The sequence below is a fragment of the Trachinotus anak genome, unplaced genomic scaffold, assembly GCF_046630095.1.
Source record: "Trachinotus anak isolate AG129_WGS33_773 ecotype Australia unplaced genomic scaffold, CSIRO_AGI_Tana_v1 ptg000016l, whole genome shotgun sequence".
Lineage (NCBI taxonomy): Eukaryota > Metazoa > Chordata > Actinopteri > Carangiformes > Carangidae > Trachinotus > Trachinotus anak.
Window position 1 is genome coordinate 21,243,276 of NW_027273867.1, and position 24,293 is coordinate 21,267,568.

The 24,293-nt window shown below is 42.0% G+C and overlaps 3 protein-coding genes and 1 long non-coding RNA gene across 8 annotated transcripts; 2 read left to right on the plus strand and 2 right to left on the minus strand.

The window, feature by feature from the left end:
• Positions 1-7: 7 nt before the first annotated feature.
• Positions 8-5,388, minus strand: naxe (NAD(P)HX epimerase). 4 transcript variants are annotated; one of them, XM_071500730.1, is made up of 7 exons: positions 5,301-5,388; positions 4,021-4,208; positions 3,836-3,944; positions 2,986-3,096; positions 1,851-1,961; positions 1,342-1,489; positions 8-674 (listed from the first exon to the last, which is right to left on the minus strand). In XM_071500730.1, the coding sequence occupies exons 2-7, from the start codon at positions 4,191-4,193 to the stop codon at positions 475-477; spliced, it is 852 nt and encodes a 283-aa protein (XP_071356831.1). In that variant the 5' UTR covers positions 4,194-4,208; positions 5,301-5,388; the 3' UTR covers positions 8-474. The 4 variants fall into 4 exon arrangements, with proteins under 4 accessions (XP_071356831.1, XP_071356832.1, XP_071356829.1 ...); XM_071500731.1 differs by having other exon boundaries at positions 4,021-4,211; positions 5,301-5,383; XM_071500728.1 differs by having other exon boundaries at positions 5,223-5,381.
• A 732-nt stretch (positions 5,389-6,120) lies between these two features.
• LOC139634335 (lamin-A-like) lies at positions 6,121-15,592 on the minus strand. Its single transcript, XM_071500717.1, has 13 exons — positions 13,229-15,592; positions 12,434-12,783; positions 10,811-10,967; positions 10,228-10,353; positions 9,912-10,082; positions 9,487-9,612; positions 8,589-8,809; positions 8,183-8,453; positions 7,766-7,873; positions 7,542-7,661; positions 7,325-7,381; positions 6,920-7,114; positions 6,121-6,777 (listed from the first exon to the last, which is right to left on the minus strand). Exons 2-13 carry the CDS (start codon positions 12,769-12,771, stop codon positions 6,742-6,744), a joined length of 1,926 nt encoding a protein of 641 aa, XP_071356818.1. The 5' UTR covers positions 12,772-12,783; positions 13,229-15,592; the 3' UTR covers positions 6,121-6,741.
• Positions 8,448-9,638, plus strand: LOC139634343 (uncharacterized). The gene is made up of 3 exons (XR_011693947.1): positions 8,448-8,617; positions 8,735-8,860; positions 9,499-9,638. It is a non-coding gene; the product is annotated as an uncharacterized lncRNA (long non-coding RNA).
• Positions 15,593-15,633: 41 nt separating the features above from the next.
• Positions 15,634-24,175, plus strand: usf2 (upstream transcription factor 2, c-fos interacting). 2 transcript variants are annotated; one of them, XM_071500726.1, is made up of 11 exons: positions 15,634-16,356; positions 17,047-17,090; positions 17,355-17,470; positions 18,317-18,436; positions 19,193-19,355; positions 19,515-19,602; positions 19,898-19,942; positions 20,382-20,440; positions 21,133-21,224; positions 21,743-21,871; positions 22,685-24,175. In XM_071500726.1, exons 1-11 carry the CDS (start codon positions 16,319-16,321, stop codon positions 22,772-22,774), a joined length of 984 nt encoding a protein of 327 aa, XP_071356827.1. In that variant the 5' UTR covers positions 15,634-16,318; the 3' UTR covers positions 22,775-24,175. The 2 variants fall into 2 exon arrangements, with proteins under 2 accessions (XP_071356827.1, XP_071356828.1); XM_071500727.1 differs by lacking the exon at positions 19,898-19,942.
• Positions 24,176-24,293: the final 118 nt, after the last annotated feature.

Sequence of the window (24,293 nt, forward strand, 5' to 3'; positions counted from 1 at the left end):
CTTCTAATCATGTTGCATTATTTTTTTATTTTCATGTAGCTGAAACAGCCACCACGTTCAAGCTTTGTCCTTTCACATGAAGGAAACTCACCGGATTCACAGCACAGCCCTAAACTCAGTCTCACAACCAGTCACTCAGTCAGAACCAATCAAATCCCCAGATTTAAAGGAAACAGTTCAACATTTAGTGAAATGCGCATCAGCCAGCAGCTGAAGGAGTTAGCTTAGCATAAAGACTGGAATAAGGAGCCAGATTAGCTGTTTCCACTGCCTCCAGTCTTCATGATGTCAAGTTAAATAAGTCACCTTCTGGCTCCAACTCCATGTGTTAAGTAGAAACATAAGAGTGGCATTGACATCCTCATATTAATCTCAAATTAGAAGAAAACGGATTAGCATTATTTCCCAAAATGTTGGAATATCCCTTTAGAGACCCATCCCGGAGCCAGAGGCAGCTCTCATTAAAACCTGAATCTACAGTGGTAACACACAGTCTGTGCCGGGGTACGGAGGCAGGTTGAGCTGGTACTTTCTTTCCAGACCAGGTGGCACAAAGCGGCCTCCAAGGAAGTGGTATCGTCCTCTGAACAACGAGGCGGATTTCTTGGGAGCAGTGAGAGAGATGAGCATGTCGGGCTGGAGTCCATCTGTGCTGCCGTTCTCCACGTCCCAGCCTTAAAAAAAATAAATAAATAAATAAATAAATAAATAAATAAAATTGGATGTCATAATGCAGCCCAGGCTTTTTTCTTCTTGGCAGTGAATGTGTCTGCACATTAGTCTGACAGTGGTGCTGCAGGCAAAGTCAAAGAGTCACCAAAATCAATAGGCTTCCATCCCATCACACATGAAAGAATATAACCAAGAGTAAACAAACAAAACATATTTTAATGATGACACTGATGAACAAACGGTGTTAAGTGTGGGTTGGTCACATGTTGGTTAGTGATTATCTGCTTAATCAGCTCAAAAGCGGCGCCAGTAACAACCCGGTCTATTAGATCTACTTTTGAGGGGGTGTTCATGTGTTTCTGTCACTGCCCATTTCACATTCATTTAAATGGGAATTGTATTTTGGCAGAGCTGTGAACTTTAAACACTGAGACAAATTAGAAATTAGAAATTTCAGAAAAGCACTGAATCATTTTTTTAACCAGTCGACTAATATGAGTCCAAAGTTTATCTCTAGCCAGTGGAGACTTTAAAACTCCAGAACATCAGGTCAACATAAGATGACCTGTTGGACAGAAGTTTTTTACAAAATTAAAAACATAGAAGTCCATTTTTCTTCACATTTAATCATGTTCTCCCTGTAAAGTTGCTGAGTGTGTGAGGTCTGACCTGAGGGGATGTCGATGCTGGCGATGGGAGCTGTGGTCTTCTTCAGCACGTCTAAGATGGAGCCAAAAGGCTCTCGAACAGCCCCCTTAAAGCTGAAGCCGAAGATCGCGTCTATCACCAGGTTGTAAGCCTCATCGATCACTTTGGCCTGAGAGGAAAATAATCCAGAAAAATGTATTGTTTTTATTTACATCATCTCAGAAGACCAACAAACATCTTTTACTAAAGTACACAGGACATGTGTAAAAACCCTGACAAAGTGTTAGAAATATCAAATCCGTAACTTAAAAACTTCTTAATTATCATTTATTGTTATTAATTATCATTTTGTTGTTTGTTGTTGTTGTAAGGCCTCATCTAATCTTCACTGAAACCTCATTAAGGAGAGCTAGTGTGTACTTCAGTACTCCTGCAGCTTGACATAAAAAGCCAACTAATAAACACAATGAGCAGAAGAATTTTCCCCATGACTGCAGATGAAGCTGCTGCATTATTGATTAACACCAGACCTCAGGCATCTCAGTCAGGAAAGGGATCTCCATTTTCTGGCACTGTGTGGTCAGACCCTGGAACAGCGGTTTGTTTGGCCTCTTCGGATACAGGATGGTGGGCTCGTAACCCTGCAGGAGGACACAGTACAGCAGAAAATGTTAATCTCACCATAAAGGTTCATCTCCACTCTGCACAGAGTGGAATCTGATAAAATAGTTGTGGGTGAAGAAATGCCTTCAGACTGGTTTACTGAGGTTTTATTTAACAAAGACTGTTCTCAAATGACCTTCTGTTCTTACCACTTAACCACCGGACGTCAGAATCTCGCTGAATACACTAATAGAGCACTAATGTAGTGAGCTGTACAGCAGGGGTGGTATTCAGGTACTTCAGTAAAAGTAATCATATCAAGATGTGAAAATACTCCATTACCAATAAAAGTCCTGCTTTCAAAATCCTACTTAAAATACAAAAGTACAAGTGTTATCAGCAAAAGTACTTGTTATGTTATCTGTATATATTATCAATGATGTATTAATGTTTGAGAAGCATTTTGCTGTAGCAGTGTTGGCAGTCTGATCAGAAAAAACCCTGAATTTATAAAGATGTTTTAGTCAAGAACGTGGTCCAAACATTATGTGAGGTGCAATATTTTAACCTGTTTTTCATTGAACAACTCATTAGAAATATTTTCTACAAGTATGTCGATATCTTTAAAGAATGAAAAATAAGGCCACCTTCAAAAATGAAAAAGTAGGTTTAGAAAATCAAAGGACAGACTAAAATGACTCGATAACAGAATTTTTCAGTCAACAACACAAGTTTAAGAAGCTCATCATACATGTATGTTTGAATGAAAAATCATCTGCAAAATATGCAAAATAACAAGTAACTATAGCTCTAAGTAAATGTGTTAGGCAAGGCTTATTTGTACAGCACATCATCATACAGAGGTCCTTCAAAGTGCTTTGTAACAAGTATAATATCGCTCCGAAATGTGGTGAAACAGAAGTTTAAAAGACCATAAAATAAAAATATTTAAGTGAAGTACAAGTACCTAAAAATTGGACTCAGTGCTTGAGGAAATATATTTAGTTACATTACACCACCACTGTAGAGTATCTTACTGTTTAACAAGTGTAGGACACTCACGAAGAGTTTAAGGTGTCGGGCACAGACCAGGCCATCACCTCCGTTGTTTCCTGGTCCACAAATCACCAGCAGAGAAGGTCTGGCCTTGACCAGAGAAGTGACTGGATATGCCTGCAGAAAAAAACATACAAAATCAATACAGCATCACAGCACCTCTGGTATTTGTGAGGAAAAAGAGGGTTTTCTTTAGAGCAGCTACTCATGAGAAAAGCTTCAAGTGATGTGGAGACAGAAGATGGAGTAATCTGATTATTCCCTACTTCAGGGAGTAATCTGATTTAGACATATCCATGCACTGTAAATGTGAAATCTGGTTTCCTGGCAACACAGCTAGACGTTTGATGGAGAAACCACATGTGCCTGATATCTAGAAGGTCTGTGGACAGGAAAACACCAGTCCATAATTATGATAAATAAGATCACACTGCAAAGTGTTTTTGAGGAAATTAATGCAGTGTTGAATAATTAGTTGTAAGAAAGTGGTTTGCATGCTTTGTTTTTGTTGGTTTTTTTGTGCATAAAATACTAGAAAAAAAAATGGAGAAAAAAAACTATTACAATGTCCCACAGCCCAGGGTGACGTCTTCATATGTCTTGTTGTGTCTGACCAACAGACCAAAACCCAAAGATCTTCACTACATTATCATGTATGACAAAGAAAAGCATCAAATCTGAGAAGCTGGAACAAGCAAGTGTTTGGTATTTTTGTTAAAAAATGATTCAATCATCAAAACAGCTGCTGCTGATTATTCTTCTGTTGATCAATTAATCAATTAATGACCAGTTATACAGGTCTGCATTAAGCACAGTCATTTTCATTTCAAAATAAGAGCCTTGATTGAAATCTCACCCGTGTGATGGCTGTGGCACAGCTGAGTCCAGCCAGCTCCATCAGCTGGTCCACACTGAAGCCGTACTCACTGAAGAGCTCCTCGTCGATGTGCTGGGCCTCCTCTTGCCTGTGGAGCAGCTACAGCTCAGTTTGGACGCACATACAATCTGTTCTCTGTGTCCAAGATTTAAAAAAAACCTTACCCGAGATATTTGATGGTCTGGGCCATGGTGGATGCTGCTCTGCTACTGAAACAGTCCTTCCTGTGGTTGTTAGCTGCAGCGGGCAGAGGACATGTCCCCGTCTGAGCGAGGACTGCAGCGGCTCGTGAGGTCACCAGGACACCGATCCCAAACAGAGCCCGCACACTCAACATCCAGGTGGATCCAAACTGCTGGAACAGACGAGACCTCAGTGATCTAAACTGAACTGAGGGAGGTTAGTCCCCACATCCGTCACATGAGGAGTGAAACTGTAGAGCCTCCTCCAAAACAAGGACCTTTTACATGAAGCAAAGCCTGCGAGCTGTGGTTCAGGGTCAAGTGTTGTTGCGCTCTCAGCTGCTTCTCAATCTGCTCTAAAGAAAGTGTATTTTCTGTCGTGACAAATCAATTATTGGACTAATCATTCAGAAATAATTAGAGATGAGGAAAGGGCGCCAGAGCTTTTTCTGTCCAGGCTGTTTTTCTATGATGACCTCACTGAGAAACTGACTTGCAGAATCAGTATCTTCTCTAAGTCCTTAAAATGCATTATAACATATATCTACACATATAGTACAATTACTTTTTAATATGGAAAACTGTATAATTTTATCTTGACTTTACCTTTACTTTGTAATTGCTGTTTTTATTTAGTGCTGTACAAACTTTATTATGATCATGATAAATATCAGGACAACACAGCTGTTTAATTGTTTAATTTCTACATAAAAAATAAAACACAAACTAAAATCTAGCACAAAATAAAATGATTCAGTGTAATGAACACCGGTCTTCTTAATAGCATGCAGCTGAATGTAATGACCATAAGCTATCAAGTGTAGATTAAGTTTAGTCGTTATTAAGTGACATAAATGATATAAGTGATATAAATAAACGCCTTGCTAATAAGTCACCGTATATTTTGCCAGCTTCACTCAGCTCCACCTGTCAGCTTTATGAAATGTAGTTGTTAATTTTAGCAACTCGTCCTTGATGAAAACGACAGCGACAGTCCGGTGTGTCGTTGTTGAGTTGACTTTCATAAACGATTAACGACTTAAAACACAGAGAGATCGAGTCGCAGTTGTGGTTTTAGCCTCAGTTTCCTCAGGATGCAGAAGTTGTTAGCTAACGAGTTAGTTGTTAGCTAAACATGTATGTGCTGCTGATTCTCTTCGTGGCGAAATGTTAATGAAACTCACCAAATGTTTGCAAACCTTTCCTGAAAATCACTTCACATGCACGTTTGTCCTTTTAAACAGCGCAGTGACTAAACTTACAGGTAAATTATGTGCTGATAAAGGAGCGGAAGGGTCCTGCAGCAACACTGGCAGCCCCGTAGTGCCGCTTACTTCCGGGTTTGGAAAATCAAAACACTGCTCCGATTTCAAAATAAAAGTCGCATGCTCTTACTGTGGGGAATAAAAGTGATGGTGGTTTCCGGCAGCAAAATCAGTAAAATATTATTAAATTTAAATAATATTGTTATTGGTGAATTATTTATTAACAATGTTGAGCAATTAATAAATTGAAATCTTGCCAAAACATGTGAGAATGGGGACAGATCCAAAATAAATAGAGCAAAGCAGCATAAAATGGAAATACTCAAGAGTTCTTTAAAATACCCTCAAGCACAGCAGTAAATGTACTTTAATTTCCAACACTGGAAATGGATGAATATGAATACCAATAAGTAATAACTATAATCTTACTATAAATGTTGTGTTATCCACTGTCACTGGCACCAGAAAAAATATTCAACCCTGATTTCTCTAGTTTTTAATGAATTAAGTCGGTTTACAGCTGTATACTGTTGCATTTACAGTGTATGATTACAATAGTCTGAAGTAAACATTTTTCTTGTGTTGATGTTTTAAATTTTCATGGTTTTAAAAATACAGTCAAACTTATTTATTATAGTTATTTTCGTGTTTGGTTGAGAAGCAAGAAGCAACATCCATGCAAATGAATCACAGTCAGATACAGTTAAAAAGATTTCACAATTAAAATAGCCTGTTCATTATAATATCTATTTAATATAGCTGTATCTTTATATGTACTGTTTGCTGTGGTAAGAAAGAGAAAATACTCAGATGTTAAACAAGACAAATAAGACAGATTTCTGAAAACATGTTTATTGATATCAGCAAAAATACACAATATTTTGTGGATCTGTTGCAAGGTCAGGGTCATTTTAACTCGAGGAAATTTTACTCAAAAATAAACATATTTTTCAACACAAGTGAACTTACTGCAAACCTGCTGCGTCAGTATGTTTACATAGTCTAATGAAAATCCCAAACTGTGAAAAGTATGATTTTATCTAACAGCAACAGCAGCTGTGGAAATCACCCACTTTAATTAAGCAGTAAACAAGATTTTTAGAATAAATTTGCTCAAACAGTTGTTTTAAGCTGATATGTTTAAATATCTGGTAGGTTCTTGTTTCACTGTCAGGTGGAAGACTGGTAGAGGTTTCCAATTCTTAATGTCACCAATACAAACAGAAGTGACTCATTTAATCACCATTTAGAGTTTAAGAAAATATTTCATATGCATGCCTATGTACAGTATTAAAAAACAGTATAAAGTTTGATTGCATACAATATCTTGAAAATTATTCCAAACTACATGAAATGAACTTAATAACTACAACTGGTAACTGAAGAACTAATAACTGAAAACTAGTTGAGTTTAAGTGTTTCACTGTGGATCCAGGGTTCACATGATTGGACAGTTCTCCATTCGGCCTCCGGTCTGTGAGGGAAATTTATAAAGTTAGTATCATCACATACAAAGCCTGTTAATCAACACTCATGCTCCAGCCTCTAAGAGTAACCTTAAAGACCTGAAGTTTGGAAGGAAGGCACGTATCAGCTGTATGTGCTGCAGTACCCACCTTGCGAGGAGTGCTGGCGCTGAAGACGTAGGAGTGAGGCAGTAAACCCTCGGAGATGCCGCCGCTGCGGAAAGAGCGGGAAGCTGAGCTCACGGAGCAGTTGCTGGATTTGTCTGAAGGAAGTCCGCAGGAGCCGCAGACCACGGTCCGGCTCCGCAGGTTGTACTCGCTGTCCCCGCAAGTGCTGTGAGCTACCTGTTGAGGCAGAGACACAAATTCAGTCCTTCAAACAGGTTGTTGACAACTTCTACCTGATCTATTGTTCTACCCCAAGTACTCACACTGATGTTTGAGAGAGTTAAAAAGGCTCATTTGATATTTATTGGATGCTAAAAGCAGGTGGTCTTGCAGAATTGTGTGTAACGTGTGTAATATACAGGATGTTATCGATATAATTTCTCTCACCATGTCATCGTCTTCTTCTTCGAACTGTGTGCGGGTGACTTTCCTCATCGCCATTTCCTGGAAGGAAAAGTATGACAGTTTATTTATTCATTTATTTCTTGTCTATTTCTGGTGTTTTTAAAACTCAGTGTATAAAATTGCTCCTATAATATAAATTTGTGTAATCATAGTGCTTCATAAAGTGTCCACCATTCACAGTCCAGTAAACTGAATGTACCTCTCCACTGGCACTGATCAGGATGGTCTGGAACATGTCTCCTGTGCCCCACGAGGGCTGAGTCTTCCACACCAGGTCAGAGGGAGGATTGTGGACTCCACCAGCACCGGAGGCCCAGATCTGATCAATCACCATGCAGAAGATACAGTACAGGGTAAGACATCTGTTTGTTGTTGTTCATCACGTGCTGATTGGTGGTTTTTATGCGTGAAGGTGCTGCTTACCGTGACCCTATGCCCGGCCTTCAAGGTGAATTTAGCCGGGAACTTGAAGGAGATGGCTGCACCAGAGCCCACCTGCCGCCTCAACTGCCAGTTCCCTAAATTCTGATCCTGCAGAAGAAAGTTGATGGTTGGATAAAAAGTCAGTGGTTCTTTTTTTTATTGTGTCAAAACATCCAAGTAATTTTCCACCTCAGTAGGTAATGAATTACTAAGCTGCCCTTAAAGATCTGCAACTTCCTGTTTTTAGCTCTGAAAAACAGTGAGAGGTCTATTTTTTTTTTTTAATTTGGCCTCCAATAATAATGTCAAATGTGCAAATGTTGCAGAAAGAGCAATTAGTTTACACCAAAGTCACCACAGACAAGTAGATTTCTCAGGTAATCTCTAATTATCCCACCGTCATGTTCATCTCCTCACCTCATCTGCCTTGTTGCTGAGTCTGACATATTTCCCGTCCAGGTCCACCTCGTCCACAGTGACCCGTCCGCTGGCTGACGCCTGCTGGGTGATGCGAGTGCGAGCCACAGCTGCTCCTGTGAAGCTGGAGGCCTCGCTGTCGGTGTCGTTGGGGCGGCGCCTCTTGGCAGGAGAGCTCTGGGAGCAGTGGATTGATCGAGAGTGAGCTGCTGACGTAGAGGAACGACTTCCTGTCACTCTGGTGGGCGGAGGGCTGGGAGACAGACGCAGCCTGCGTGGACAGACATGAAGTTGTTTATTAATAGAGGGGAAAAGAGTGTGAAAGGAAGAGAAAGGAAAGGATATGACTTTTCCATTGATGCAAGACTCTGATTTCATTGAATAAAGTCACTGCGAGCCAACATACCGCTGCTCCTCTCCCTCCAGCAGCTTCCTGTAAGCACATATCTCCATATCCAGAGCCAGCTTGACATCCAGGAGCTCCTGATACTCATCCAGCTGTTGCTGCATCTGCTGCCTCATCTCAGCCATTTCTCTGTCTTTCTCTCCCAGCAGCCGACGAGTGGTGTCCCGCTCCCGAGACAGGGCGTCCTCCAGGTCCCTCACCTTCGCCTCACGGGCCGCCAGCTGGATCAGACAGAGGAATCACACAGTTATCATCGGATCAGAATCACCAAAGTAAGTCTGAAAACACACGGTGTCAGAATCTAACAAGCATCAGTTAAAGGTTCTGTAAATGAGATTTTACACAGTAATGTAGAAGCAAACAGAACCTTTCAACAGCCAATAACCACTTGTCAAAGTGCAACATAACTTTAAAGATGAGGGTAGGTATAAAACGGCTGTAAGTGACTTTTTGTACAAAAATATAGTGTTATACTGTTTATTAGTCATAGCTTTTGTTAGGGTTGACTAAAAATGGTCAGAACAGTGCACTTAGTGTTAGAAAATTAATAATAAGCAGGAAAAACCTAAGAGAAAAGTGAAACTTAGTATTAAATCTGGTGCATAAAGGGCAAAAGTGACCAAATAAACACCTGAACTTGAGATTTTTATAGAGTATCCATTTAAAAATCTTAATGTCTATCAATGTGCAAATGATTCATATGTTCTTTAATATATATTCATGTGAAGTTTTGTTTTTGATTTGCTATGAAATGAGGAAAATGTCACATAACCTGACTTTTGTTTTAGATCCTGAAAATGCAAGTCTGATATTATATGATAACATATTAAGATAAACCCCTAATGGGAGTCGTAAGTGATGACAGGACCCTGAACGTGGGCTGGTTGTTTCTGCTAACCTGCTTCTGCAGCTGGCTGAGCTGAGCGGACGTGGACTCCAGGCGGATTCGAGTCTGCTGGAGCTCCTCATGTGCTGCTCCCACCAGGTGGCTGCTCCTGTCCGCGGACTGACGGGCACTTTCCAGCTGACAGAGAGGAACACCGAGGGAGAAGATCCGTTAAACACAAACCGTAACCTGACAGCGCATTGTTAGGTTCATTAGTGTGGGTTTGTGAAACTGCACGCCTGCTGCAAATCAAAGCTGTTGCATTCCTATCTAATGATGTTTTAATTGGATGTTTATTCTGCACTGTTTACTCTTACTGATATTTGATCCTCCACTGAAGACAAGTAGAAAGCAATGGAATACAAGAGTTGAACCTTTATTCCTCTGTCAAGTTTGAGTTCTGTTTTTGTCTTATTTCTCTTAAACTGAAGCGCTACCTTGGTATTGTAAGTCTTCTCTATCTCGTCCTTGTACATTTTGATCTGCAGTTCGTGCTGGCTACGCATCTCCACCAGCGCCTCGGCCAGTTTGCTTTCAAACTCCTGCTGGTGGCCGTTGTCCAACTCAACCATACGAGACTCATGGCGCCGCTTTATTTCCCGCAGCTCCTGTTGGAGAAACCAAAAAAAAAGAAAAGATCTTATCAAAAATGCTATAAAATAACAGGCGGATGTTGGCATGCTAGAAAAAAAGAAGTGGAGAAAATGAATGCTCCTTTTTGAAATGACTCATTGATGATGGTAAGAGTCTGACCTCAGAGTGGAGGTTCTTCTGAAACTCCAGCTCCTCTTTGAGAGTCTGGATGCGATTCTCTCCGTCCACTCTCCTCAGCATCTCATCCTGCAGCTGCTTCCTGGCATCGCCCAAACTGGTGTCCAGCTAAGAAAGGCCACAGGAACCGATTATTAGTGCCAAGCAATGCACAAACATTCACATAAACAGGCAGCACAATGAAGACATATGCAGTAAATACAGCCAGTGGGCAGGCGAGTAGGAAGTCTGTCCTTTAATCAACATGTCTGAGCTCAAGTGGCCATGACAGAAAGACTCTGTCTGCTGAAGCCAGCTAAACAAAACCTTAAGGTTTTTATTGTCACTTGAGAAAACTGTCCATCCCCACTGGATGTAGTCAAAAGTAAATAGCCAGTGGTAAAAGTAAAAATAGGGTTGTAACTAGATGCTAAATTAGATGAGATTTAGTATCACAAAGTGGAAAACACACAGGAGGATTATGAGGGACAAGCTGAAAGCTGGTCGTCGCGTAGGCTGCCTGCAGAAAGATTGAGCCCAGATGTGTTTCCACTGAGTTTTAAATTGAGTGTGGGTTTGAGTTTACCTTGGCAACCTGGGACTTCAGGTCCCTGTTTTCCACCTCGAGGTTACGCTTCTCCCCCAGAGCCGTCGTCAAGGACGCATCCTTCGAGTTCAGGAGCGCCTCCAGATCTTTGAGCCTCTGCAACGCTCCTGCTAATTCTGACTCCTTTTTGGTGTTTCTGTAAAGACGCAAAGAGTCTCAAGTGTTAGATTGCATCTTCCTGGATGTGTTTTTCATTAATGGAGGATATTCCATTTAATTGAATAGGGATAGACATTAATTTTGCTCTGTCACTTAACAACCAAGTGAGACTGAATTACTGCTGTTTCCTTGAAACATGAAAAAAATATGAGCTATTTTTGAATAAGGATGTAGGCTGGGGGAAAGGGAAAGAGGGGAAAGACCTCGGTGCATATGACTCATAGGCCACAATGGTCTACGTCCAGCCCCGTGTTTCTGGAAGCCACAGGCCACAGCCGCCAGTGTTTGGCTGGGATGCTGCCATGGCAACGGCTTGGCTTTGCCAAACACACAACAGCCATCATCTCAATATTTATGGAAAAGTAATGGAGGCAAGACGGGAGCCCTCCAAACACTGCCACGTACTGTGTGTGTAATTATTGCTTTGGTGAAGGAGGAGAAACGGAGGAAAGAGTTAGTCATCGGGCTCTGGATGTGGCAGCACGGGAAGGAGACGCAGTGGAAGTCCAACGTCAAGCTGCAGTGAGCAATGAGGAGGGTATGCTAAAAGTCAGGGAGTGGCACCAGCAGCTCCAAGAGCGCCAGCGAAAGTTAGACAAGCATCAGTTATGAGGGGTTAATGAGTAACTGCTCCGCTGAGATGTTTGAGATATTTACACTGACACCATAAACACTTTCAGTCATGCATTAATGCACAAATAGATGCACTTAACCGGGAAAGATCTGGTTAAACGAGAGGATCTCAGAGGCCTCAGGGCGGCTGTTTCCTCGTGATCATCAGATACACAAAATATCTGGATCACTGGTGTCTTTTCATTTTCATTAAAAAGTATATTTGTTTCATTTTTGACCAAAAACCTTTATACTCTTTGAAAAAAAAGCAACTAGTTAAACAGTTTTTGCTCTGTTTTGTGTTCTCCCATAGCAACTGAAGAAGAAATAATCTTGTTATTACCGTTTTATCATAGGTCATATCCATTAAAGTTTGGTTGTTTTCACTTTAAAGGTGGACTATGTTAATTTACTCTGGCCACAAGGGGAGATAAAAGTGTGAAAGGGAGAGAAAGAGGTGAGTCACACTGACTCAGTAAATCAGTTGCACAACAATATATGTTTGCTAAAATTAGCTACTGGTCACACCGGACCAACTGAGGCTGTGACAGCAAAACTCCCTAAAGTGTTGAACTGAGCAAGAGGGTATGTTATTGCTGATGATCTCAGCAGGAATATTGCATATCATTTAATTGTGAATAAACTATATTTCACAAACACACAGGGGTGCTTTAAAGGAATTCAGGGCCCCTAATGTGATGGGACACCCATAAAAACACCCCCCGAACCCCCCAAATCAGATTGTATGAAGCAATTAGCACCACCCCTGCACACAGTGTAGGAGATGCTGTCAGAAATAGATTTAGAGCAGGGTATTGCACTGTGACCCACCTGGCCTTCAGCTCCTTGTAGTCCTCCCTCAGCTTGCCCAGCTCCAGCTGCAGACGCGCTCGCTCTTTGGCCACAGAGTCCAGAGTCTGACGGGCATCGGCCAGCTCGGTCTCATAGGCGGCCTTCAGGCCCGTCAGCTCCCGGCTGACCTCCGTCTCAGACTCAGTGATCCTCAGACGCAGACCGGCATTCTCAGCCTCCAGAGAGCGGACCTTGTCGATGTAGACGGCCAGACGGTCGTTGAGGTTGCACAGGTCCTCCTTCTCCTGGAGCCGTGTGATACGGTTGGGGGACAGTGGTGTGTTTGCACCTCGGGGAGTGTTTTTGGGTGTCGCCATTGCACCTAGCTGCTGTTGGTGTAGAAACAGACGTGATGGATGCGAATCAGTTTGTTTTTTCAAGAATAATAAATGTACAGGATTCAGATAAATTCTGGTATATGCATGCAAATACTGGACTTATACAGGATTTTATGTATGAGGGTGGAGAAAGTTGATCATGCAGTTCAGTCTACAAATCTACATTCAACATTCACCACTGTGATTAAAAACAGTGATGAAAATCATGCCATGCATCTCTCTACCTCTGCAAATTCAGAGCTGAAAAAACACACAATTCTCTATAAAATGAGTATTAATTATAGAAAAGTTCAATTCCTTTCAGTGCAATTACAAAAGACGAACAAAAGGCAAAGAGCACAGTTAATCAAAAGACATGGGAGGGGTTATCGTCTCCACCCAAAAATCAAAGTGAAGTCCCTGCACAAAAGATGCCAGTTTTTACAGAAAGATTTACCTTTTCAGAGCTGAAGAAGAAGAAGAGAAAGCTGTGCTGCGTGGATATTTGTCTGCTCGTCTGTTTCTATTTCTCTTTGTTATCTTGTGTTCTGGAAGTCTGTCTTCGTCCAGCAGTGTTCAGTCTGTTACTGCGCTGTCTGCAAACTCATCTGTGAGTGCCCATGTAGGAAAGAATGAGATGGGAGGAGAGGAGAGAGGTTGGCCTCAAGTTTGGCTCTGTGGTAGGTGGCTGTTCCCTTCTCCCTCTCTCTCCATCCCTCTCTCTCTCTCTCTCTCTCTCTCTCTCTCTCTCACTGTAATGGGTGTGCAATCTGAATGAATGAGTCACCCTCTACTCAAATAAATGAACAATGGCATGTGATGCGTACGAGGGATAATTTTTAGCAGATCTATTGGCTGAGAGTTAAGTTCAAGTCATTTACAGTATTTGACTCAAACAACGTTGCTCATGGTTTAAATGAACAAGTTATATAAGAGGTTTTTGATCATTTTAACCCTAAAATACACAACTGGAGTCTTAAAGATGCTGAAGCCTCTTTTTTTATGCATTACTGCCTCTTTGTTTCTTCTTTATACTTTAAATATTCTAAAATATTTAATATCTTAAATCCTCAGTACGAAGTCATGCTGTGCAACCAAGTGTTGTTTATAAGCACGTTACTTTAAAGTGAATTTCTAGTGTGGATCCCAGTCTACAAAATAAGTCAACCTGGTAATGTGTAAGAAATGATAACATGGAGGCTAGCAAACATATTTCAGGTTGATAGTACAACCCTAAAAAACACAGAGTCTCAGATTTAATATCTGATGATCTGGTTTTCTTTTGCAAACTGGAAAAAGACTGATTTGTTTATTTGTCGGTCGTTTAATTTGATATATAATAAAGTTTGCATCTAAGGCAGTGTATCCAAAACTTTCTGGCTTTTCCAGTCATGGTCACAGTGTGAACATGATAGTGATTATTCCTTCATATATTGTTTGATTTTTAAATATAGTTTGGTGAATTTTATGCCAATAGACAACAGAGACAGATGGGGATCCAATCTGTGACACTGTGGTGGTCTACGCCTTAAACCTTAGAGCAGGGCACTACTATGTATCATTGTTTTATTTTAGGGACGTCCAAAGACCCAGAGGTTCCATAAATTCAAGTTTGATACATTAAAAAAAACTGTTTATTTTATGACAATCTGAATTATCTCATGCCCCATCACATTTATGTTGACCCCCTCCTCCGCCTGCTAAGATTAGAAACCACCTATCTCATATTGATGTGATTAATGTCATGTCTTCTTGGGATACTTGTTGTCTTATAGATTCTATTGTTTTCCTGTCTCTAAAATGCTCTGGGGATTTTAAAGATGTATTCTGTGTGTGTTTGTGTACTTGTACTTGCTACATAGTAAGGACCAAAAAAAGTATTTTACCAACAGAGTGAGGACATTTTGGGAAAGTGAGGACATTTTGGCCGGTCCTCACTTCTTGAGACACCATCAAATCACATTTTGAGGGTTAAGACTTGGTTTTAGAGTTAAGGTTAGAATTAGGTTTAGGTTAAGGTTAGGGTCAGGGTTAGGGTTAGGGTTAGGGTTAGGCTCTCAGTTGTGATAGTTAAGGTTAGGGTAAGGGGCTAGGGAATGCATTATGTCAATGAGTGTCCTCACAATGATGGAAGTACAAGTATGTGTGTGTGTGACATGGCTGCTTTCTGTATACTTTCTATTCTTCCCCTTTTGCTCCAAACTAATAATTCAAGTCTGGCTAAAGGCAGCACAATGAAACTTCTGGCCTCCACATCTGGGCAGATTCCAGCTGTTATCCTCTTAGCTGACAGCCTTAATATTTTCTGTGTGCATCAGAATGGGTCAGGATAATATAATATGGGCGAGCATCAGGTGTACACTGGGCCCAGGTGTGAGCCGGGTTTATATCCATCTCAGCAGGTCAAATGTAAATACAACTGTGCTCAGAAATTAATTAAAAACAATTTAATTTGTGAATTTGTTAAAAACATGTAAACAGAGAATGTTTTTGCGTGGTGAAGCCTCCTGTCCGCAGACTGGCGCAGACGCAGAGCCGCCTCCCCGCGGCTGAATTCGGCTGAAGGTTGAGCGGCTGCGGAAAATCCACCCGGTCGCTTTCCTCACTCGATCCACTGGATCAGTCGCGGATTGTGAAGTAAAAAGCAGAGTAAACCTCACAGGGTGTAAGAGTGTGAATTGTGAGGAGCTCCCGTGTGAGCGCCGCGCGTCGCTCCGCGGACACACCGGCGCACGGACGCGCTTTGTCATGTGGTTTGTGGGAAAACCCGTATTGGATCTCTGCGGTCACCTGGGCTGAGATCCTGAAAAAAAGTGGCGTTGAGGAGCTGATGGTCAGCTGTTTGCTGCACAGTTTAATGTCACAGTCTGGAATATACACGCATATAACCCTGTCTGAGAGCTGGAGGCAAATATAAGAGGAGCATTTCAGTTTTTACGCAGAAACAAACCGGGGAAAAAAGACACAATTATTAATTTCTCTCCAGCAAACTCTCTGCATCCGATCACGTGAATGGCAGAAAACAATATGTGAACAAAGACAAAGCAGCAACATGGTGGGAAAAAAACAAAACACTCATTTCCCCGCATAATAAAGCGAACAAACGAGTCCACTCCGCATCTTCTGGAGCGCAGGTCTGCGCCGCAGCTCCGAGCGGATAAACAGCAGCTGTGCGCCGCGGAGGCAACAAGGAAACCGAGGGCGAAACGTTTCCACCGCGTCGTTAAAACGGAGACAATCCGTCCTGCATCCAGCTGTTCAGCTAAAAACACTCGGGGCTATTTTAACCCAGAGCCGGAGCCCCGCCGCCGGCGTGAAGCTGCGTGAACACCCGGACCGAGTGCGCTTTTCTTTTTTCTGGCTCCCCGCACAGACGCAGACGGCTCCGCAGCGGCCTCCATTTTACCTCCCTGCCCGGTCGGTGCCTCACGTGTCCCGGACTGTCTTTCTCACATGACCCGTGTGTTTGTCCCCGTGATCAGCGCTTCCATCTCCGTGGATCGGTGTCGTTGAATATCGGCGTCCCCCCCCCCCCGCAGGACCCTTCATGGATATGCTGGAGCAGAGTCTGGACAGCTCGGCGAGGTGAGAGGCTGCTGGCCGCTTCCTGCTCTGCCATGGCTCCCACCACGGCCTAAAACCTCCACCCTCCCCCTCCACCCTGCTGCCCCTGATACTTTTAATATCTGTGCCTTGCTTGGTGCTGGTGTCTCCCGCTGTGCAGCCGGAGCTGCAGCGTCCACAGGCAGAGACTGTGCGCCCCTTTGCACAGCTGTAACATCACATCTGCTGTGTTTTATTTACAGACCGGGGATGCAAATGCTCAGCAGCAGTCAGTGTCTGTGTTTCAGGCTGACAGCTTCCTGCGCTCCGCTCTTTCTACACCTCATGCAGCTCTTCTGGGATTAAAGCGCTTAAATAAAACCAGGAGGGGCGTGTGTTGGAGTTATTCACACTGTTTGTGAAGTTTGTCTCCTCTTGCACAGTAAATAAAAGCACACAGAGTTGGGTTTTAATTGTAAAATAATTGCAATTTTCCTCCTAGAAGTTGCAGAAAGCATGATTTCTGTCACGCCTATTCTGTTTCACTTTATGGTGTCTTTTCTACCCCCTCCACATGCGGCCGTCTGGGGGCGCCCTTCAGCCACAGCTGGCTACACATTCAGCACACTGATGATAAATTGTCTTATTTCTGAGAAATGTGTGTTTTGGGTTGAGCTTGAAGTTGACTCACTGGCTTTCTCTTTCTCTCTCTCTCTCTCTCTCTGTTTGTAGTCACGACAAACAGGAATCAGAAGAGGTGGTGCAGTTACAGGAAGGTGGGAAGCTCGAATCACCTCGTCCACACAAGTGAAACAAATAGAAATGATTGTTTTCTGCAAAATAAAACATGTTGCAAATTTGAGGTTTGCACCTTTGAGGCAGACGCTTTATATGAGCTGAGACTAAACATGAAAATAGTGAAAACTCTACTTTCAGCTAAATGTGTGCATGTCTGCAACCCTGCATCCACTCACGTGTTTTTATGGTCCTGCCTTGGTTCAGCATCGCAGATCTGAAGCTTGTTGACCTGTGTGTTGCAGGAGAGGCGGTGGGGACGGAGGAGCAGACTGCAGTGACCATCACTGGTGTCCCGCAGGCTGCGTTCGCTGACCACAATGTGCAGTACCAGTTTCGCACAGAGAACAGTGGAGGACAGGTGAGCACGGAGAACCTCTCCTCTGCAAAACGACAGCATCTTTTTTTTTTTTTTTTAATATTAATTAGCCAATTAATTAGGCTTCATATGTTCAGGCAGTCACACTGAGGTCAAGATCTTTATTTAAAAGGGAGTGGGGGACAATTACACATATGCAACATCACAACAATAAAATTCACACACATGCACTGATTAAAACATTAACATTCAAAAGGATCTTCACCGTCATTCCAGTAGCGAGTGTTTATTATTGGTCAGCAGCTCTTCCCAGTTCAGAGCTGGTATGAGGAGCTTGAATAGCCAGTCTGCCCAGTGATCTGCTGCGTCTGTTGTTCACTCTGAGGATGTTAAATATCTTGGCACCTTAAATAGGGGAAATTCTTACAGCAGGGAAACACTTTTCAAAGGAGGAAACAGACAGCTGTGCCTAGTTACGGTTGCTAAGGCCCCGTGCATGGAGTTTTAACTATCAGTCAGTTTAAGGCTGGATGAGCTGCTTTTCAGCAAACGATGAGCGAAATTTAAAAATGTGAATTATTCTAAGACATTTGCACACAAGGCGCATTTGTAGCAGCTGGTTTGAATTATAACCCCAAAGCCCAAAGGCACCATGGGAAACAAGTGGCAGATGTTAACACCTGATTAGCTCAGGTGAGGTGAAATATTAGTTTCACTTTTTATATAAGAGTCAATGTGAGAGTTTGATTAGGTGATTTTTTTTTTTTTTTTTTTTTTTTTTTGGGGGGAGGGGGTTTCATGGTGAGTTTGTGGTGAAAAGTGGTAAAACCCCTAAAGAACCACAGTGTGATCGCTCCCTCCTTTGAACCTTGTACACTCTGTCCTCAGGTGACCTACCGTGTGGTTCAGGTGACAGACGATCACTTAGAGGCCACAGCTGATGGGACCGGAGCCGTCAGCGTCGTCTCCACTGCAGCTTTTGCTGGAGCCCCTCAGGCCGTGGCACAGGTGAGGTAACATACATGCACCGTGACACTGATGCGAAAGGTGGAGGGGTGTTTGCTGGCATGCAAAGGTATTTCGCCTGTTAAATTCAATATGCAGTTCATTTTTTTGCATTTGTCTTAAAACTACTGAACTTAATTTTTTTTTAATTTTACACCATCACTGCTGCTGTTACCAAAGATTCTAGAGCTACGTTCTAGAACCTTTGGCTGCTACTATTCTGACCCTTTGAGGCACCCTTACTTGTTGTCAAACTGCCACAGACACTTCCTACAAAGATTTTACATGATGGAGTCATGTCTATAGGAGCGAGGGGCGTGTCGGGAGACCTAAAGTGTTTAAATCCAATGCCTGAATCGTCGTTGGTGAAGATCAAATGAGTTGGAAAATAAAAATATAACTTACTCAGAGCTCGTCCAGAGAGAAATAAATTATCAGACATGCTAACGTTAGCTTCTAATGCAGACAGACTGACGGTTATGTGCTGTCAAGCAAGAGAAAACGGTTCTGAAATGCAAAATAATAGAATTTTAGTCATGTGATAAAACATGCGATTGATCGAGATTAACTATTGAAATTCAGCGATTAATCATGATTAAGAAAAAAAAATCAGACAGCCCCAGTTATAATTACATCTGGAAAAAACCTGCAAGTCACAGACTCTGAGAGATGATAGTGAAACTGTGCAGTGACCAAACAAACGCAGCTTTACTATATAATATATGTTAGTTGTTTACTGTTTGACTGTGTCTTTGACAGGCTGTCATCCAGAACCCTTTCAGTAACGGGGGCAGTCCTGGTGGGGAGACTGTGGGTGGAGAGACACGTTTTGCTTATTTCCCCGCCGCCACCGTCAGTGATGGAACAGCCACGGCCGTGTCGGTGCAGGCCACCGCCGACCCAACCATCACACAGGCAGGAGGTGAGGAGACGCTGCATAGTCACCTGGTGAAAAAGTGACTGACAAAGAAGAGAAAAGACAGAATTAATATCTATTTACCGGGACGTCACATTTTCTTTCAAGAATTTCTCTGTTATTTCTATAAGACATTTATTTTTCAATTTGTCCCGTTAAATCCAGGTCAGTTTTACGTGATGATGAGCCCCCCCGAGGTGCTGCAGACGACGACCCCTCGCACCATCGCTCCACGCACACACACCTACACTGCGTGAGTATAACACAACACACTGATACCGTTCCTGAAGTTACCAGATCACCATGACTCTCTCCCACGTGTTTGGTTGACCTCTCACCCTCCACGTTTCCTCACCCCTCTCCCTGTAACTTCACAGTGGATTGGACGTTCTTTACCCTCTTCTTTTCTTTTCTTTTTTTGGAATGATTAGTTTTGTCAATGTGTGTGATACAAATGAAGATACAAAAAAAAATAAAATCATTATCCATCATTTAAAACATCCAACATCTGAAATCCACACTCTGTCCTACTTACCTGCCATCCCCAGAGACCTTGGTGAGAGCGAGATGTTGCAGCATGGCAGTACAAACTGGTGAGACGAACTTTCACATACGCCCCCACCCTGCCCCCATCATGTGTTGTAGAGACAGACGTTTGGTGGCTCACTAATCAATCAATCAATCAATCAATCATTAGCATCCCTGTGTGGTGAATTACATGTTGGCTAGAAATATCCTATGATTGAGTCCTGTTAGCACAACCCAAAGGCGGCATCCCACCAAGTCATGCCCTTCAGAGGACCTAGAGGTTCAGGCGGGTCCAAACAAGACGCTCAAGGCCACTAAAGACCAAAACTAATGGTGCCTCTGGTCACTCCTCACCAACCAGCCAAAAACATAACAGAAAAAGCCACAAATATCTGGGTCTCTGTTTGGATTCTAGTTCAGGTGTCACAGATTTGGTTGATATTGAAATCTGCTGCTTTAGTCATAATTTCTTTGTCAAATTTGTTTTGCTGTGTCTTTACACAGGAAGGTGGAGGGTCCACGGGCGCCCAGGGATGAGAGGCGAAGAGCACAGCACAACGAAGGTATGTGCTTGAAACTATTCTGTCTCAAAGGTACTATATGTAGGAATGTGAAACAATTTACATTTATGGTTTTTTTGTAGCCAGCGTGTCCATGGATCGTAACGTAACTTAAAAAACTAGACTTTCTCCATCTGCCTCTGTGGCCTGTAACTTCCTGTGGATTGATTTCTGTGTGAAGGACTCAGGCAGGATTGTTCAGGAAAATCTAAAGCATGTGACGTTTATGCTGAGGGTAAATCCCAGTGGGATCATCAAAAAGTCCGTAAAGTTGTTATGTGCACGAGAGCGTGCCAAATGCCCGCTACTGGGTAACGCCCCCCCTCCAGTAAACATTCTTTCCATTCAATTGTGGTTACGTTGCTACTCGTTTTTCGGCTGCAGCCCAAATTAATCCCATTCAAATGTCCACATGCTCAGGCAGCGATAGAAGAGCAGGCTGCTGCTTCTTCTCCAAGCACCTACGTACAGGATGCTGACTGCGGCTCACTTTATAATGAGGGTTTTCTGAATGTTACACAGTGAACCTTTTGCTTTTGTTTTGTCCTTTAAATACTACAGATAGTTGCATGTTAATGCATGTATATGGCCTTTTTTATTATTACATATATTTTCTGATACATACATACATACATACATACATACATACATACATACATACATACATACATACATACGTTTTTGTTTCTTTGCAGTGGAGAGAAGAAGAAGAGACAAGATTAACAACTGGATTGTTACGCTGTCAAAAATCATCCCTGACTGTAGCGTAGACAGCAGAACTGGGGCGGTGAGTCAGCTCTGAATATAATGTTTCCTCAAGGCCATAATATTTTGCAAAGTGTTAAAGTAGTAACAGATGGCTGGAATAACAGGTTTGATAACAAGATTTTGTGGCTGTTTCATATCTGGAATAGTGTTAAATTTGTATCTGCGTTATATTTTCTGCCCTGTGTCTTCACATTGCTTATATATTCAGACTCATGAACCTGACTTGTGCATCCTGTCCTTTCACCTAATGCACGCTTGCATAACTGATTCTCAGTCAGACTGAAACGCCAGACATAACCACAGCCAAATTCTCGCACTCAATCAGGCTCTGTTAAGTAGCATTATTCATGTGCTATTGCTCTACATGTAACCAGGAGTTTGGCTGAAAGGTTCTGTTGAGTCACCAGAGGAAATTTCAGTAAAGGTTTATGTGAGTGAAACAATGGGAGGAAAAAAACTGAAGGGTTAAACTTAGTAATGAGGCAGCGATCAGTCATTTTTAACACATGTGGTGTTTTATCACAATCTGTTTCTCAGAGTAAAGGAAGCATCCTGTACAAAGCTTGTGACTACATCCGAGAGCTGCGTCAGAATAACCAGCAGCTGCAGGAGAGCTGCAAAGAGGTGGATCGAGTCAAGATGGACAACGAGCTGCTTAGACAACAGGTTAACCTCCCATACAAACGCGTTTACTTACATCCACTCAGCCTGAACTGAGTATACAAGTCTAACCTTTTATTTTGACACAAAACCAAAATTTTGAGAAGCAGGCATGTGAACATAACTTGTTGGTAGGAAAACATCTGGGCAGGTTGCAGCCCATTTAAAAAAAAAAAAAAAAAAAAAAAAAACTTGATACATGGTAGTTAAACTGTGTATTAACATCACAGATAAGTGTTTTATTTATTTTATCAAAAAGCAAAACAGGAGTAAAATTCATTACAGCTGCCTTGTCCCAACCCGAGCACTTGCTGTCGTTGTAACAAATTTATTATAGCAACTGATGCTGCGTTCAGATTGCATGATGACCTGTTTTGCATCAACTTCCAAGTCACAATTTAAACTAATTTACAATTTAAATAAATATGGATCCTAACAAACATCTGACATTCAAGGTAATTTAAGGTATATATTGTTGTGTGGTACATACACGGTATTTCTAACCTTCATGCTACAAACTTTACGGTCAGGCTGTTGTCTTGAGTTAACAAGGCCTTAACATGAGAATCTCGCCATCTTTACCATGTATCCCATATGACATGAACATGGCTCTAAAATTCAAAGTGCCAGTATTCTGTAATTATCACTCGAAGCCACAGTGGCTGCTGTTCAGCAACAATTACACAAATGAACACTGGCAATTGAAACCCTGTTGTTATCCAAAGCCTCCACAGGTGAAAGTGAGTTGAAATCAAACCCACAGTGTTGCTTCTTTTTTCTCTTTCCCTGTCTAATTATCCATTTTTGTGGTTTCTCCAGATCGAGGAGCTAAAGAACGATAACGCGCTGCTTCGAGCACAGCTACAGCAGCACGGCATAGAAGTCAACGGAGATGCAACGCCACAGTGATTGTGGACTGGACTCGTGCAATGACACAAACACAATGTCGCATCCTCCCACCCACCTGAACAATACCAGGAAAGGAATAACAATGAAAGACAATTTCCATCTGAAATCGGACTCGAGAAACATGCACAGGGCTCGAGAAGAACACTGCAGGACTGCGAACTGAAAAACGTCTCTTCCACCTCCGGCAGTTCAAAGGCTGAATGCTCTGAAATCCGTTAACTGTGTAGCTGACTGAACCTCTCACCTCTGCTTCAAGGAAAAACGACCTCTGCACAGCACCACCACGCTTGCACCAAGCTTTCTCTTTACTTTAAATTATGAACCTGCCACAGAAAATTTACTTTTATCGTTTTCACCTTTTTATCATACCACTCCTCCTCCTTCCATTTTTTTTTTTTTTTTTATGTTGACATTTGCTGTTTTTCAAACTACTAAATGTGACACAAATGAACGATCTCATTTACTTTTAATTTATCAGTCTTTAAGGAATGTGTAAACAGAAAGGAAAAGAAAAGATAGGTTCTACATTTACTCTTTCCAAAACAACGAACAAATAACCGGTAGATCACGATACAACGATGGTGCTCATCGCTGTCACTAAGGATATTTATACTACTGTCACTGGATCATGTGTATATATAGTTGATCTGATTGCATTTCTCTGCCTCTTAACACTGACACTCCCAGCACCAGGCAGAGCTCACAAACTTTATAAACATAGCCCAGTGTCGGTAAATTCAAAAAGTATAATACGTCTCAGGCAAAGTGTAAACAGCTTTGCTATCACAGGCATGGTTTTTATTTTTAGTTCAAGGCCTTAATAGAAGCCTGCTGGAGAATCTAGGTGTTAACATAGCTCAGGTAATTGGGATGGTGCACTGGCAAGTGGTTCCCAGACTCAATTAAATCTTTACATATATAGAGTTTAGATCTTGTGTGTCCCCATTAGGTGCAATGTACAGATAATTGAGAATATGGAGATGATTTTCAACGTGTGAGTCATTTATAATGGGCATTAAAATATGGTTTGTTTGTTTGTTAGTCTGCTTAATAGTTCATTGGTGTAATGCACTGAAATAGAGGTTCAGTCACATGAGATCTTCTTGAAGACCAGCCTCTGTTCGGCCCACCAATCCTGCTGCATTTTAGTGGACGCCCACGGTGGCTTTTCCCCCAGTATTCCCTAATTCTTTACAACTCTGGGAACCATTGCTGCTGACAGAGGACCTTAAAAGAGCCATGGTCAGGAATGTGCTAAAGGTAGTATGGATGTGAGTGATGATAATTGTAACTAACCAGCTTTTGTCTACACTGAAAGTCTACACAGCATGGAAATATAACCACTGGCATGACTAATTCTGATATTACAATAAAACAGAAGAGTGAGCGGTGTTTATTACAGAGCTTGTCTGCGCTTTGTGTTTTTTCAAGTTGCTTCTCAGCGGCGCGCAATATTTTAAACTTTATTTAAAACGAACCGCTGTTTGTCACACGTGAGAACGGGGGCATAAAGTTTTAC

Excerpts from the sequence above, each read along its gene's own strand:
- usf2 (XM_071500726.1), top strand. The coding sequence starts at position 16,319 with ATGGATATGCTGGAGCAGAGTCTGGACAGCTCGGCGAG. Across the intron at positions 20,441-21,132 it reads AAGAGCACAGCACAACGAAG|TGGAGAGAAGAAGAAGAGAC; the intron begins GTATGTGCTTGA and ends GTTTCTTTGCAG. Across the intron at positions 21,872-22,684 it reads ACGAGCTGCTTAGACAACAG|ATCGAGGAGCTAAAGAACGA; the intron begins GTTAACCTCCCA and ends TGGTTTCTCCAG.
- naxe (XM_071500730.1), bottom strand. The coding sequence starts at position 4,193 with ATGTTGAGTGTGCGGGCTCTGTTTGGGATCGGTGTCCTGGTGACCTCA. Across the intron at positions 3,945-4,020 it reads CAGACCATCAAATATCTCGG|GCAAGAGGAGGCCCAGCACA; the intron begins GTAAGGTTTTTT and ends GCTGCTCCACAG. Across the intron at positions 1,490-1,850 it reads TCCTGACTGAGATGCCTGAG|GCCAAAGTGATCGATGAGGC; the intron begins GTCTGGTGTTAA and ends TTTTCCTCTCAG.
- LOC139634335 (XM_071500717.1), bottom strand. The coding sequence starts at position 12,771 with ATGGCGACACCCAAAAACACTCCCCGAGGTGCAAACACACCACTGTCC. Across the intron at positions 10,083-10,227 it reads AGAAGAACCTCCACTCTGAG|GAGCTGCGGGAAATAAAGCG; the intron begins GTCAGACTCTTA and ends TTTCTCCAACAG. Across the intron at positions 6,778-6,919 it reads GCGCCAGCACTCCTCGCAAG|ACCGGAGGCCGAATGGAGAA; the intron begins GTGGGTACTGCA and ends TTTCCCTCACAG.